At 47.5% G+C, this 17001-nt stretch overlaps 1 protein-coding gene across 3 annotated transcripts in view; it reads left to right on the top strand.

Moving 5' to 3' along the window:
- Positions 1–358: 358 nt before the first annotated feature.
- The window catches only part of PIEZO2 (piezo type mechanosensitive ion channel component 2), a 459894-nt gene continuing 443251 nt past the window's right edge, over positions 359–17001 (top strand). For all 3 annotated transcript variants that reach the window (XM_053571827.1, XM_053571828.1, XM_053571829.1), the window contains exon 1: positions 359–422. In XM_053571827.1, coding sequence (XP_053427802.1) covers positions 359–422 — 64 coding nt within the window. The remainder of the gene's footprint in view (positions 423–17001) is intronic.

Raw genomic sequence — 17001 nt, forward strand, 5'->3', positions numbered from 1 at the left:
TCCCAGGACCCTCCCAAAGGGTCTCTCTCCAGGGCCCCAGCTCCAGCGGCAGCGAAGGAGCCGCCGCCGCGACCGGATTCGGAACCCCACGCTTCATGAGCCCGCCCCGGGGCCGCGGGCGCCTGGCTAGGTGGCTGCCAAGAGCCTGGTGAGGGGCTGCCTGGAGCCCGGGGGCGAGCGGAGGCCGAGAGCCCGGGGAGCGCGCCCTCGCGACGGAGAGCGCGGCGGCGCCGAGGCGATGCCCAGGCGGCTGCGAGCTGCCGGCGGCGGGAGGCCCTAGGCGGGCATGGGCCTGGCGTCCCAGAAGCCCTGGTGACCCTCGCGCGACCCTTTGGCTCGGACGCGCCGGACCGACGCAATGGCCTCGGAAGTGGTGTGCGGGCTCGTCTTCAGGCTGCTGCTCCCCATCTGCCTGGCAGTAGGTGAGTCTGGTCGGTTCACTGCGGCCACTTGGGGAGCGCGAGGGGTCAGCCAGGCGGGGGCTTCCTAGCAAGGTTTAAGGGCTCTAATGCTCTGGGTTCGGTTCGGGACGCCGGTGCCGTGGTCCGGGTGCCAGCAGCGTAAGACGCGCGCGCTGACCTTGTGCCACAGTCGGGCTCTCTCACTTCCCGCTCTGGGGCGCACCCCCGGGGTCCAGGTGACCGGGGTCAGCGTGTGCTGGAGACTGGACACCCAGATCCCAGAGGCACAGGTGGGTTTTCTTTCGCGGAGTACTGACTTGTGCACAGAGATGCCAGTCTGGTCAGAAGGCGGCTGTACTCGCATCGTAGGCAGAGTACAGGACCCCACTAGAATCCACCGCCCCAGTGTCCCCAGACGCGGAGCGCACAGCTTAACCAGGCGGCACCGAGGCCACTTCTTTCCTACCCCATATCCCAGCAGCCTTGAAGGAAGAAGCGAAAGACTCCAGGAGTTCTAGAAAGAAAAGGAGGGGCAGGATGCAGGGAAACGAGCCTTTAAGTTTCTTGCTTTTATTTAGCACACAAAAGGGACTGCAGAAATGCTGGCTGCTGAAGCCACAGACCCACCGAGACCCAGTCCCGCCCTCTCCAGCTATTTAAACGGTCGGAGAGGTTGGAATTCCTTGGGACTGGCGAGGCTTCCGGGAGGGCCCCGAGGAAGCCTCACTGACCCCCTGAAGGAGCGTAGCCTCATCTACAGGACCAGCAGATGGTGAAAAGCAAAGCGAGGAGCTTCTCGGAGGGACAGTGTGTGCAACATTGACCCGCACTCTGAAGAAAGACCGAGCGCCGCGCCACGCCGCGCCTTCCCTCGCCGCCACTTGAGCTAGAAAATGGAACACTTTTAACAAGTAGCAATTGCATTTACAAGGAGGGGAGGCACTCTCCGAAAAGGCCAACTTTTTGCATGTCGCCAGAGGTCGACGAGTTGAGGTCACACCTGTGCTACTTTATTTGCGCGAACTGTTGGGGGCTGTAGCGGGTTTGGTGCGGGTCGCTGCCGGCTACTGGGAGGATTTTTCTAACAGGCTTCCTGAGTGCAGGGTCCAGGAGTGTTCAGCTCCAGGAACCCTAGCAGAAAAGCTGAGAAGGCTCCGGAGGGGAAGCAAGCTGCGGCCAAGTGGGTCCTGGGGCGCCAGGAGGGGCCCCGTGCACACCAGCCTTGCTGTCTACTGTGCGTCTGGTATGTCCAGGCAGGACAGTTTTGCAGGGATCTTTGTCCTTAATTGTCACTCGCGTGGATGAGCAGCGCAGCTACCCGCATTTTGGAAAGCAACTTGGGGAAGGCTTTCTTTGGGTGCCTTACACACAGGTGGTGTCCTTGTCCAGGAATTGTCTCTGTAGCTGGAGCACCTGATGCTGTGCCAGCCACATTCACTGTTTGCAGATTGGTAGCTACTGCCCCAGTTAACGAGGGGCTTTCAGCATGAGTGGCAATTTGTGGTCGTAGGTGCTGGACCTGGGGAGTGGCACTAGGTCAGAAGCCGCTCTCCTCCTCCCTCAGCAGCCCCTCCATCCCCCCTCACCTCTTCTGCTGTCCCTCCCTTTCTCCATCTCCCCTCTTCCTCTGTGTAGGGTAGCCCCTCTGTGTGACTTTTGGAAGAATTGGGCGGGTGGTCCCCTGCAGCCCACTGGGTCCACTCCGTGACCTGCACCAGGAGCTCAGTGAAATGGTAGCAGGGAGTAACCTGCTAAGTGCCTGCCACCTTGCTCTGAGTTGGGACACTGGCAGGATTCAACACAGCCTGCCCCCATGTCTCCTGCCCTGCAGCCCTCTGGGTGGGGCTGTGGTCTTGCTGCTGGCCTTGTTCTACCCCACAAAGCGCTGGGTGGGACTACATTGCTCTGTTCTCCAGAGGGAATCTAGCCAGAACCTGCTCTCCTAGGTGGCAGGGGCAGAGGGAATGAGGCACCAAAAAGAGGTCAGGGGTGCCAGGGCAGAGTGGGGGAGCAAGGGTGGCTGCCCAGAGGTCAGGTCCAGGCGTGGCTCCCTCACCCCTACCCAGACCCAGCTTCTTCCCCTGCAACCATTGGTGGCCCCAGCAGTGTCCACTCTTGCAGGTTTGGGCTTGGGAGGTTGGGAAGAGCTGGGTTTCTCCCTCACCTGTTTTGTCACTTCTAGGACAGCTGAGTTCCCCAGGGATTCTGGGCCACCTTCCCTGACCAAGTCTGTCTTCCCACCTCAACTTTCCCATGGGACTCCCACACCTCGGGGGCTGACCAGGGTGTGTGGCAGTGTGTGTTGGTGAGTGTGTATGTGTGTGAGTATGTATATGTATGTGAGTGGTGTGAGCAAGTGAGAGTGTTATGAGTGTGAGTGTGTGTCTGGGGGGGGGTGGAAAACCTGGGGGGTAAGAAGAGGAAGTGGAGGCCCACCGCTGGGAAAGAGCAAAGCTCCTAGCTCCTGGGGTACTTGGCACCAATGGCCCCTCATGTGTTGGCTGCTGCCTAGAAAAGATAACACACATCCCGGAAGGTTAATCAAGATTAACCATGCTTTCTAATTGCTGTACTTTCGAGACCAAAGAGGGCTGGTACATGTCGCCTTGTTTTGAGCCTTTGCCTCTCTTCCACAGGACGTGGAGATTTTCAAGGTTACTGAGGGTTTTCAGCTCTGCTGACTCCCAAGGTGCTACTAAATCAGATATTCAGGTTTCCCCAATATCTTGGACTTGGAGAGTGCAATGGTCTGCTTGCTCTTAGAATTGATTTTACATTTTAGCCAACTATTTTTATATGTGGAAAAGGAAGCCTTCCAAGCCAAGCCTTTTCGGAAACTTACATATTTTTCCTTTAAAACCATTTCTGTATCACTGATGCTGAAGTTTTTCTGCATGAAGATGTCTTAATCTTTTCACCTAATGGATGTATGTTAAAAACTAACTTCCATTGTGTTTAATATGTTTAAAGTGTTGTTTTTCTCTAGAAGAAATTTAAAGGAAAATGAAGTAAAATTAGACCTCTTCAATACAGGTGTTATGTGATTCTTGAGCATTAAAAGCAAAACAAAGCCGTAACAGAATATGTTATTTGCCAAGTAAAATTCACATCTCAAAGCAGATATGTCCATGTCCAAAGTGACTGAAAATGTTAAATATCTCTAAAAATATTGGAATATTGGTGACAACTTGATAACCATCTGATATTTTTCTTACACATAATATATGAGGAAAAAACAGGTAAAAACATTACATAATATTATAGTGCTTTTTTAATTTGTTGTTGTTGTTGTTGTTGTTTTGTGCTTTTTCGTGAGACAGGATCTCACTCTGTTGCCCAGGGTAGAATGCAGTGGCATCATCATAGCTCACTACAACCTCAAACTCCTGTACTGGAGTGATTCTCCTGTCCTCCTGCCTCAGCCTCCCTAATAGCTGGGACTACAGGTGTTTGCCACCACACCTGGCTAATTTTTGTATTTTTCTGTAGAGACAGGATCTCACTATGTTGTTCAGACTATTCTTTTTTTTTTTTTTACTAGAAAAAAAAAATTTTATTCAAAAATCTCATAGTGTTTTAAAAATAGGTCAGAATTTGTATAATTTTGGTTCAATATAATTTAATTATGTTTTATAAGTTATAAAAATGGCTAATACATGGTTACTGATTACTTAGTTTATAATGTTTATAATAATGCTATAAATTGTGAAGCCACAATTGTAAGTTTTTTTTTTTTTTATTGTTGGGGATTCATTGAGGGTGCAATAAGCCAGGTTACACTGATTGCAATTGTTAGGTAAAGTCCCTCTTGCGATCATGTCTTGCCCCCATAAAGTGTGACGCACACCAAGGCCCCGCCCCCTCCCTCCATCCCTCTTTCTGCTTTTCCTCCCCCCTCTTGAACTCCTGGCCTCAAGTGATCTCCTGCCTCAGCCTCCCAAAATGCTAGGATTGTAGACATGAGCAACCATGCCCAGCCTTATATCAGAATCTTTAATAATTATAATAGTATCCGATAATTATTGAAGATTTTACAAATATTTTTACATTTATCTTCTTTTAACATGGTGTTATTCTACCACCCATCTCTAGGGATATGATTTGAGTTAATTCCAGGGGCAGGAAGGGACTGGTGTGTTTTTATTTGCTCCTGTGACCCATTCATTCCATCTCAGCCAGTCTTCCCTAGAAGAGCCTACTTGCCCATTTTCAGGGAGAGGGGATAGGAAGCCTGGCTGGGGCAGAACAGAGTGAGAACAGGACAGGCAGAGATCATGGCTTGTGGTTCCCCTAAAAGAAGTAACCAGATCTTAGGAAAGAACAGAGCAGAAAAGAATTCTGATTTTTCCACAAAGACACATCACCCAACTATCTATTAGGTCTGAGAAAAAACACTGGGAATCCAGGAAGAATCTCTAAAATTCTCTTTAGAGGTAGTTGGATTCGATTCTAAGTAAAAACACGGGATCACTTTTAAGTAGATAATTTTCTCTTCATAGCATAAAATGTTTTCCCCTCTGTAACATACATCATCTTGAATCACACTCACATGAATACACATGGTCCAGGAATGACAGTGAGTGTAGCCAGTTTTCCTTGGTGTTGGTGTCCTGTGTAGCTGGGAAAGATTCATGGAAAGCATTTAATGAAGTATCTTTCTTTCTGTCACACCTTCTCAACTTTATACAGATAGATGCTATTTATCCCTTTCAAAAATGAAAAAAGTAATGGTGGAAAGGATTAGAAATGTATAGTTCCATTCTAAACTGAGCTATTTTGTAAACACAGCTAGGCATGAGCACTTGGTCAGGTGAGTCGTAGGGGCTGGAGCTGTGCGTCTGTGCTGTCGTTTTGTAAATAGGTTGGTTTTAGGCAATGCTCCTTCATTCATTGTCAGAGATAAGCAGATTGCTTTGAAGGTCTCCTTTGGGGGACGGCGGTGTCACCATTTGGCAATTTGAGAGGCTCCCACTTAGCTCCTGGCTCTGCCCTTCCCTGTGTACTTGTAGGGTCATTTCTGCCCTTCCCTGGGTACTTGTAGGGTTATTTTGCCTGTTGCTTCTCTTTTCTTTCTGTAAAATGGCGACGTTCCTACCTCCTTGAGTGCTGTGAGATGCCGTGCACAGCACACCCTGGACAACACCCGACACGCTGCAGGTGCTGCATTGCCTTTCTGCAGGTGAGCAGGGAGCGGGGCTGCTCAGGGAAAATGCCAGTGGATGTTAACAGACTAACAGGTAGTAGTAAGGACCAGGAGGAGGCTAATCTGAGTGTGTGGGAGTCCTAGAAAGGCAATTCAGTGCTCGCCTAGAGGCAAATTAGGTGAGAGTTGGTGTATATGTGACGGGAGGGTTTTTAATTATCAGGATTTTTTCTCATTGGTTTTACTCAATATTCTACATATCTGCAGTTGTGTTCTTCTAATTAAATAATATGTTCTACCTACAGCAATAGCACATTGCTATTGATATTGTTTACTTTTGTCTTCGTAACACTGCGGTATCATGTCAATAGTCTTCCATATGATTTTATTTTTAACATAGCATTTTCCTCTTGGTTCCTTATGCTACTAGTGGCTGTATGTGAAATTACGTACCCCGTTTTCCCGAAAATAAGACATCCTCCAAAAATAAGACCTACTTACAGGAAAGATAAGACGTCCCTGAAAATAAGACCTAGCGCATCTTTGGGAGCACACCTTAATATGAGACACTGTCTTATTTTCGGGGAAACAGGGTACTAGTGGCTGTATATGAAATTACGTAGTAACAGTGTGTATGATATTATAACATTTTGTGTAAATACTCAGGAGAACTTAGAATAGTATAAGCCTACCTGGATAGTGATGCACCGTTGATTAAAAATAATAGGATGATACCGTGTGCATAATGTACAACATTAGACTTTTACGATTTATAGTTTTAAGTAGTTGTTTTGAGGACATGGGATCAAGCAAACCAAATAAAGAGAATATCTTTGAGGCTAACCACAAAAGTATATTTGGAAAACATTTAAAAATATTTGGCTGTCAGTGTCGAGGTTTGTCACATTCCTCAGAGCCTCCACTTATCCTTCCAGACCCATCCAGGACACGGCAAGGTCAACCCACCGAGGACATTAGGACCACATGCCAGTCATCCGCACAGGGCCCATCACGCATACACTGTGTAACAAGTCATGATTTTTGAACTGTCAATAACTAGGTAATGGGCCTTTACCCAAATTGTTTTTGAAATTTAAGAGAGGTAACATAATTTTGCATTTTTTCTGTTTATTGGTGGGTTTTTACAAAAACTGTGTAATGGTGACCACTTTAAAAATGTTTTTCATGGCTCCTGAGGAATATATGTGTAATTTCTGTTTGCCATGCTGTGTCGGAAACCACAGTGATGCTTTCTGGTTTTCTATTTATTACTAGCTGTTCGTATTCTTTTTGTGTATGCTATATTGGTTGGACACAATTCTGCATTAAATCAGGATATTATGGGGGGACACATTTCAACTTTTTATATATGAATTTGAAATTTTTAAATGCATTTTAAAAAATAGGAATGGATTTGGTCTACATGGAGGCTTCCTATGGAGATTTCACTCATCACCTGAGGGCGAAGCTTTTGGTGAGACTTTTCACTACTCTCTTCAGGAGTTGTCAGAATAAATAGTGACCCAAATAAATGACTGTCTTTGCAGCAGTTTTCCCAACTCCAAACTCTGCAGCACACTTCAGCTTCCATTTGATCGATATCAAGCATCCTCTCTTCCCCCGCAGCCTTCTCTGGTGGGCTCAGGAAAGTTCTAGGTCAAGTGAACAAGCTGTTCTTCTGCCTCATCTACGTCACATTTGTGATGAGACCATTGGTGCCAGTGTCCTTGGGAAGTGACATCCACACCAAGTACCTCATTTGTCGCTGTCCCTCCAACTGTGTCCTCTCTCTTTCATCTTGGTCCTCAGGTGTGTTGCGTGGGTCCACGTCCTGTGTAACCTGCAGCCTGAAGAAACTCAGGCCTGCACACTGTCTGTCTGTCTCGGCCTGGTGTGGGTCCAGGTCTGCCTTCCCCTGCTCAAAGCCCTCGGGATCTTTCCTTCAGAAAAGGGCACTTGGTGCTTATCCCAGTGGCCAGATACACTTCAGCCTTAACCTCGGTCAGATGGGGCAATCGTGTCACCAGCACACTCCTGGTTGTTAGCCCGGCAGGCCTGTAAGCCTGTCCTGGTAGCAGGTGGGTTCTTTTGTCCATTTGTTGGATGGCCCTTGCAGCGAGTTATAAGCAAAGACGACTCTGGTTTGCCTGAGTCCTCTTCTCAATATCTGTCCTAGGTAATGAGATGTGACAAACTTTATTTCTCTTCCATAATCATCAAGAGGTAGTTGACCTGGTGTGGGAACGCTGACTCTGCTCAATGAGGATTCCCAGGATTCGGCCATTGCTTTCTGTGTCAGGGCGGTTGCTCTTATCCTCGTGGTTCCTGAGCCTGTTTCTGTGTCGGCGCCAGGTGGAAGGTCAGAGGAAGCGCGTGCAGGAGGGACACTTCCTCTCCGTCCTCGCAGGGCACAGCTGGGAAGCCGTGGGAATGAGTCACTTCTGCTCTCATCCTGTCAGCCTGAATTTCATAATCTTGTCCTCTTACCTGACTGCCAGTGAGGCTGGGAATGTCATCCTCATCTGGTTGGTCATGTGGGAAAGGTGGGAGCGTGGTGATGATAAGAGAGGCTAGACGTTAGCATGCTGACAGAGCCCCGGGCTCTGCCTCCTGCGGGTGAAGGGCCTTCCTGTGCTGGTTTCCGCTCAGAACTACTTCACCACCTTCTTTCCTTCTAGACCTGCAGGTAGGCTCCAGTCCCCCAGGCCCTAAAGGTGACATACAAAGCAGGATTCATGAGATGTGCTATACGCCAAGAAGAACTCCATAATCTTTCCAGTGTATATAGACAGAAATTTGGGGAATGTGTGTGGGGATGTGTATTAAGGTGTGGAGTAATCATGGCAGGAACTGGAAGTTGGGTTGGATGTGACTTGTTGATGTGGGCCCATGGAGCAGAGTGCATGCATTCCAAGTGGCACCCCCAGGGGAGAGAAAGGACTCTTACAGCCTAGTTGCTTGGCTGAAACGTGGGCCAAAAGGTGGCCTGCACCAAAGGAGGCTGAAATGAGCTTCCTTGGCACACTGGGAGGAAGGTGTCCAAGGGCTCAGCAAGATTGGGGTGTTAAACGGGGTCTTTTATGATATAAAATCTGCTCAGCCACCTTAGGAAGGTCCAGAGGACAAAGCTTTCACCATGACTGTCAGAAACACATTTGTGAGCAACTTTGTGGCTCCTCTCCCCTGCGGCCACTCTTCCCTGTGGCCACTCTCCCCCGTGACTGCTCTCCCCTGTGGCCGCTCTCCCCTGTGGCAGCTCTCTGCTGTGGCCGCTCTCCTCTGTGGCTGCTCTCCCCTGTGGCCACTCTCCCCCATGGCCACTCTCTTCTCTGGCCACTCTCCCCTGTGGCCACTCTCTTCTGTGGCTGCTCTGCCCCTGTGGCCACTCTCCTCTGTGGCCGCTCTCCCCCATGGCCTCTCTCCCCCGTGGCCGCTCTCCTCTGTGGCTGCTCTCCTCTGTGGCCACTCTGCCCCGTGGCCTCTCTCCCCTGTGGCTGTTCTCCTCTGTGGCCACTCTTCTCTGTGGCCACTCTGCCCCGTGGCCACTCTCCCCCGTGGCCACTCTTCTCTGCAGATCAGAAATCACACTGGAAGCTGCTGCCACTGACTAGGGATCCTTAAACGCAGTGGGGATATTTGGGTCTTGGTGACAGGGGTCAAGTGGTGGGATTTGATCACCAAAGACTAGGTGAGGGTGGTACCATCGTAGATGACTGGGTCATAGCAGCAATCCGAGTAGCCCAACTTGTAGACTATTGGGATTGGCTGGTGTTTCTGGAAGTAAAATTGGGTGGACAGTTTACAGAACTTTGACTTGATTTGTATTAGTGCAAGAGTTCTAGGTCAAGTGACTACAAGTCCAGCTTGAATCATGCAAGCAGAGTCGTAGCCTCTCCAGCAATTCCTGGACTTAAGCAGTTTACAGACCAGAACCCTCTGAATGAAGGGGAAGCTGGGTGCCCTTGGGGAAGCCTCCTGCTGTGCTGCCAATTACATTTTCATCTTACTTTTCCTACCCCGTTTCTTTAAGTAACATGTCTCTTCATTTAAAGTGCAAATATTTGTGGAAAGATAAAATGGCTATTTGTTAACTCTATATTAATTCAAATAACTTATTTTCCTCCTCCCATCCAGTTGTGATGGGAGGAACATTTTAAATGGAAGAAAAAGTTTTTAAATAGTGAATATAGATACAATCTTGACACTCAGGGAATGTTTTTAGGGGATCATAATTTCACTGGCCGTTTAAGACTTACCAAGAAGAGTTTCAATGCAGATCAGAGCACATCTTTTTCAGGGTCAGCTCTACACACAGAAAACAGGACACAAAAGTCTTTCTCATCTTCCCTTTTAAAAGAAGCATATGGTTTCTGAAATTCAGGGGGAAATGTGTCATCCTGATTAGGAAGCCCTGCTCTGAAGCTGGATTGTCTGGGCACAGACCTCGGCTTTGTGACACAGCTGTGTGACCGTGGTCAGGTGTTGACATCCTGGTTTTTGAGATGTTTTATCTATGACACGAGTTGATAATAATAGTACCCAGGTCCCAAGGTTGTTGTACAGTGTTCTGTGCAGTACCTGACGTATGGTAAACACTCAAAGAGCTGCTCTTACATGGATAGTTCTAGACTCAGAAGTCAGGCATTGCTGCTGTTGAGTAAAATGTGTTGGCTGCTCATCACGAGCAAGAAAGTTTCCAGGGGCAGATAATCTGAGCTCCTCAGGAAGCTCTGGAACACGACCTGTTGAAGATTGAGGCTGGTCTGGTCCTCACACCCTTCCGCCATTCAGATATGCTGGACGCCCTCTGTACCAGTGTTTTTTGTTACCTTTGAAACAATGGGACACCCGCGCCACCTTTTCCCTTTCATTCATGCTCCTTTGCAGGTAGAATGAATTGTTACCTCTGGGTCCAGCCCTGCAGAGTTCTGTTCTTAACTCTGTGATCTCTTCTTCCCTTCCGTGTGTCTACAGGTTTGGGGACCCTATACGATTAATCCTTGCTGATACCACCAGCACTGAATGTACTGCCTAACGTGCGGTGCAGACAGAAACTATTTCAGAAACCCTGTTTTGAATCGTAGGTTTGCAGACTGTAAAGTGTGATCATCACACTCAGCTGTCCAGCACGACGAGCACTGAGGAAGTATTTGCCAATCGACTAAGTAAAACTTTCCTTGACTAAGTTTTTTTTTTCCTTGTATGTCTCAGAAGTCTGAAAATAGAGTTAGTTCTAGCTTTCGATAGCATTGGTTGTTCAGTCTTTGGATATAAAATTTATAGCAACCTAATTTATACCATCTGTGACTTTTATAAATGTGAATTTTATCACTATGGTTTTTAGTACTTTTTACTTGCTTTGCAGTGAATATAGAAGGAAAACCCCCCTTGACAATGGTAAAGCTTGGCTTGGAATCATCCTTGAAGTGCACAGTATTTTTAAAAATGTTTTCAGCTCTACTGGAACCACACATTGATCTGTTTCATCCTGTGGTCAAGTCCTCTAGGTCAGCAGTTTTGGCCATGGGCACAGAAAAGGAAGAAGAATATAGACTCTTAACAAGCTGTAGTGTCGACCCAAAGCACCATGGAGAGGAGTGATAGAGATGAGCAGAAGTGAGCACCCCGGTCCTGCTACGTCCTCCGTCCATCTGCTTTCCCAGGGCTGTCACTGCAGCCAGGACACGGACCCCTGCTAGAGAAGCCGGACAGCCCAAAGTGTGGGAAGGGCCTGCTCCGAAGGTCTAAGAGACAAGTCTGGCTCCTGTTCATAATGAGCCCTGTGACTTCGCCAAGTCCCAGAAACTCTCTATTCCTCAATTACATCATCTGTAGAATGAGGTGCTCAGGCTAAGAAATATTTTCATGATTCTCAAAGTAATATGTCCACACATCTTTTTTTAATATTAGATGGTATGACTACTATAAGTCACTGCTTTGTAACCTACACACCAAAAATTTCGTATTTAAATTGTTCTGGCCTCCTAATAACCGTCATACATCCCTTACTTAAGACATCAATAAAAGCTAGGAACTACTAAGGGAAATAATGTTTTTGTCATGGCAGGTAGTTTGATTCAGGGTTTTACAGAGCATGTGGTTCTGGAGTAGGGACACTTGAGTTTAGGCTTTGCAGTCCTGGTGTTTCCCTGACCCTTCCTCGCTTGCTCCTGATACAGAAGACTCAGACTAAGTCTCACCAGTGACGATGATAACAAGAGTAAGACACACAGCTGCCTTTGGTTTTGAACTGGCTTTGTGAATTTGCAGAAAGAAAGGAATTTTACCCCCACAGTTTGTGATTAGACATGTCTATAAGGAAGACCAAGCCACATTATAGTTAGTGATTGAACTCAAATGATCTTGTGGAAGCATAGAACTATAAAAATAAGACTTGGGTAAGAAGAACATTTTGAGTAAAATAATGAATATAATCAGCACAGCATTGCAATGACATCAGGTACTTGATGGGGCCTTAGCTAGGTAATTCTATTATTCATAAAAGGAGAAGAGAGGCCACACAAAAACGTCAGCATGTGTAGGTGAGAGAGTCACGGGAGAGCTCCCCACACAGGTGTTGCTGCCGTGGCTTTAGCACCAGCTATGGGGGAATGAGCTCCCTGCATTTCCATTCCTCCCGCCGCCTTTTTCAAATTTAATATTAGACATTGCTCATACCTGGCAAGTCCTGACTCTTGCTAACCTTGGGGTCCAAGGTCAGAGTAGCTGATAAAGAGTGTAGAGTTGTTAGATAGACCCAGGCTGGCCTTTGGCTCTAGACAGAGCTGCTCCAGCACACAGCCTCTGGCAACCCATCGTCCCTCAGGAGAGAGGATTAAAGGCCAAGGCTCTAATGATTCTAAGCCAAGCTTTACCATTGTCAAGGGGGGTTTTCCTTCTATATAAAAATACAAGGCTGTGGGAAGTGAGAAAGTCCTGAAATGGGCTTTGTATCTTGTGAGCCCATGTTTTCTAGAAGCCTCCAGCTGCCTGGAATTTTTCATGAGCGACCACAATCCTCTTTAGTGATAATTTGAAGCATCATTATGTTTGCTGTTGCCTTAGAGCCACATTGCATTTCTGACCTGTGGGGGCACCGCCCAACACCTGCCACCTCATTCACTAGACTGGCTTCTGGTTACCTCGGGCTATTGTCGAACATTAAAATCACACTCAACGTGCAACAATTTCCCACCTGGAAACTATTTTAAAAGATGTCACAGCCTCCCTAAAGGCATTTCTTAAACTGGCTATCAAATATTTTGAACAAATATCTTTAGAAAAGTATCTTTGTACAGTTACCACTTAGAAGGGAACAAATCTCAGATGCTATCTTTTCCTGTGACTCCAATTGGTTATGTATCACAATATATCTGTGCTCAGACTTGCAGATGAGATCTAGCTTTTGAAGGAACATGTTAAACATAGCGCTGGTCTGGCAAGGAAGAAGTGTGTGGGTCAAACAAACCTTACAGAGAACTTGTTAAAATGTGAGCCCCACTATCATAATGTTCTAAATTTGAATATGAGTATGAGACACTTTTTAAAAAAGAACATATTTGAAATGTGGTCTTAATCATCTCCTGGTGACTTTGTTTGTTTCCATTGCTTTTTAAAAAATCATCCTCTCATTGGGACCAACTTTTCCTGTCCCCTCACTCCAGGAAATCTAATATATATACATTTCCCAGCACGCTCCAAAGTCACACAGTCATCCAGGATGCCCACGTGCCCAGCCTTTCCCAGACACCCGTGTGCCCAGCCTTCCTTGTTTTAAAATAGCACTGGCTTTGTTTACTCCAATGTCAAAGGAAACTCCTGTCTCATTTTTTGTTGATTTGTCTTTGTCACTTTTGTCATTACTACTTTCTAGGATCTTTTTTGGCTATTGCCGAAGGAAATTTAACCATTTTTAAACATTTTATTCTGAAACTCTAAATATTGGCATTTACACTTTCCCATCAGTGTATTCCTGGTTCAGTGGTGGATGCTTTATCTCCATTTTGCTTCTTAATAGACATAAGAAAATTTTTTTTTTTGCTTGCCTTCTTTCTCCTTTAACATTGAACAGCACACAGAGGGATGAATATAAAAGAGGTTCAGAGGTTGTCTGCGATGTCTGAAGTTCCGTGTCGACCCCCCCCTTGCACTGACTTTTACATCCTTCGGTCCTCACCAAGTCATCTTTGTTGTCAGATATAATTACTGTTGCTAAACATTTTAATTTTACATAGATGTTCAATATCTTATTGTAATAACTTACGACTGCGTTTTTAAGAGTTTATGATTAGGTATTTTTGAGAAATTCTATTCTACATGGCAAGACTGTTCTCTACTTAGTGTCTCCTGAAATTGTGAATTTCTAGGAATTTAGTATAACAGACAATGTTTCAGAAATCTGTTCGATGATGGAGCCCCTATTTGTTACCCTGGGCACTGTTTTGCGAGAACACATTGGAAAATTCTGGACTTTGAGAATTTTGGAATTTTGGACTAACTATGAAGGAACTTATTTTGGGATAAGGGGAGCTTTCAGAAAACCCCAAATCCCTCTTCCTTGGTGGGAACATGAAGCCAACTCTGCCTGGCCGTCTCTGTCAGACCCACCAGCGTGATGAGCAGAGGTTATGGACCTTTTCTGTGGATACTCATTGACATATATTTGTACTGTTTACTGTAAAAATCCAAAGAGGACAAAGGTAGAGAAACAGTCTTAGAAACTAGATAATCCAACAGCTATAGGAAACCTGAAAATAATCAGCCACACACATTGTTGGGTCTAATAGCAAAATAGTGAAAAACCAACCAGGGAGTGGAGGTAAGGCAACCGGCTTCCTGCACCAGCCCCACCTCCTCTCAGCTGGATGCCCATGGTGGCTTCTGCGGTCCTCCCCCTCTGGGTGCTTCTGTGCTGTCCACTCTCAACTGCTGACCACCTGGGGCTTTTTTTAAACAGTGAAGTTAGATGTCACTCCTCTGCTTCAAACCCTCCAGCGCTTACCAAGCAAACATTCCGTCTTTCACTTGTCCTGGAAGGCCCGTGGCCGGTGCCCTCTGACCACACTGCTGATACTTTTATGACTGTCTGTGCTTCACGGCCTTGGTGCTTGCTGTCTGCTCTGATGGGCATGTCCCCCTGGGTCTTGGCTCAGATGTCACCTGCTCAGGGACCTCTGTCCACACCACCTAAACCCCCGCCCCATAGGGGGTTGGCTTCTGACTTCATGCCAACAGGACCTAGTCTGTCTCAACTCTTCTCTGGTAATGAGTTGGCTGTCAGCATCTGTCTCCCCAGGAAGGCAAGAACCAAGTCTCTCTCTTACTTTGCGTGGTGCCCACTGCCTGTCAGGGAGGATCTGGCCTGCAGGACGCACACAGCAGCTCAGGGCAGGGCCTGCATGTGTGCGCAGCAGGGCCGGACGTGGTGTCCTCACTTACCTTCAGTCTTGTGTTCACTGAGGTCTCAGTCTCCTCATTTGTAGAATTAAGTTAAGAATAATAGAACCTGCCTCATAGGGTGACTGGGGGATTTAGAAAACCAAGGCATTTAAAGTGCAGTTAACACAGTAATTGGCATAGTCAGCATTTAATAAATAGAAATAATTATGGTGATGTTGATCTTTCTTTCATTGACTCATTCAACATTTATTGGTCAACCAGTACGGCCAGATTTAGGGAATACAAAGTGTAGAGGCTTGGCTCTTTCTCTTGCAACTCCCTTTAAGCCTAGATTCTCTGTAGTTCTCAAAATAAATTGCTCTTCGGGTACACCAGACACCCCTGCCCTGGAGCAGTCTGAGTGTTGGTTGGAGCGGCCTGGAAACTGTGCTAAGTGTCTGGGCTTGAAAAAGTCACTGCGGAGAGCAGGGGCTCAGCTGGTACATGCAGGAAGGTGGCCCATGTGTGAGCAAAAAGGCAGAGAGACGCAATGCCTGGCTGACAACAGACCCTCCTCACTACCCAAACCCACTCGCAGAACACAATTCAGTAACAACCGTGACTGAGAAAACTCTGTGTTGACACTTCTGGGAATATTTACTTAAAAAAACAGGGACAGGGACATTAAACCAAAGCAGCCACTCCCTGTGTGTGTGGTTGTGGGGGTCATCAGCTCCCCATTCTGTAGGCATCTCGGGGGTGCAGGAGGGTGGCTCAAGTGGGTGGCCGCCCAGCTGTTCTGCCATTGAGACAGGCCCAGGGCTGAGTACAGGCTGGACGTCAGTGTGTAGGCCCCTAACTAGAGCTACTGCCTAGGGCCCTAACTAGAGCACCTGTGTAGGGCCCTAACTAGAGCTACTGCCTAGGGCCCTAACTAGAGCACCTGTGTAGGGCCCTAACTAGAGCACCTGTGTAGGGCCCTAACTAGAGCCACTGTGTGGGGCCCTAACTAGAGCTACTGCCTAGGGCCCTAACTAGACCTACTACATAGGGCCCTATCTAGAGCTATTGTGTAGGGCCCTAACTAGAGCTACTGCCTAGGGCCCTAACTAGAGCACCTGTGTAGGACCCTATCTAGAGCTATTGTGTAGGGCCCTAACTAGAGCTCCTATGTAGGGCCCTAACTAGAGCTACTGCCTAGGGCCCTAACTAGAGCACCTGTGTAGGGCCCTAACTAGAGCTCCTGTGTAGGGCCCTAACTAGAGCTACTGCCTAGGGCCCTAACTAGAGGTCCTGTATAGGGCCTTAATAGAGCTACTGTGTGGGGCCCTAACTAGAGCACCTGTGTAGGGCCCTAACTAGAGCTACTGTGTGGGGCCCTAACTAGAGCACCTGTGTAGGGCCCTAACTAGAGCTACTGTGTGGGGCCCTACCTAGAGCTCCTGTGTAGGGCCCTAACTAGAGCTACTGTGTGGCCCTAACTAGAGCTACTGTGTAGGGCCCTAACTAGAGCTACTGTGTGGCCCTAACTAGAGCTCCTGCACATGCTCAGTGACTGTGGACAAACTACAGTCATGTGCTGCTTGTCTGCCCATGCCCTGGGGGCTTGCTGCTTCCTCTGGGGCTGCTCCCAGAACTGCACAGAGGCCTGTGCAATACAGACGTGAAGCCCCCTCTCTGTGCTTCCCTTGGCTTGGCTTATCTCGGATGTGCCCTGTCACCATGTGCAGGCAAGTCTGTGAAAGCCACCACTGGCAGAGACCTCTAACGCAGTGGTTCTCAACCTTCCTAATGCCTCCTAATGCTGCGACCCTTTAATACAGCTCCTCATGTTGTGGTGACCCCCAACCATAAAATTATTTTTGTTGCTACTTCATAACTATAATTTTGCTACTGTTATGAATCATAATGTAAATATCTGATATGCAGGATGCATTTTCATTGTTACAAAGAGGCCGTGACCCACAGGTTAGGACCATTGCTCTAAAGGCTTTGGAAACATTGGGGGTGTTCGCAGAGGGGGGACCCAAAGCCGTTGTCCACAGGGCCAGAGTGCTGTCCTGCCCTGGGCTCTTGTCT

Source organism: Nycticebus coucang, chromosome 19 (genome assembly GCF_027406575.1).
Source record: "Nycticebus coucang isolate mNycCou1 chromosome 19, mNycCou1.pri, whole genome shotgun sequence".
NCBI classification, from domain to species: Eukaryota; Metazoa; Chordata; class Mammalia; order Primates; family Lorisidae; genus Nycticebus; species Nycticebus coucang.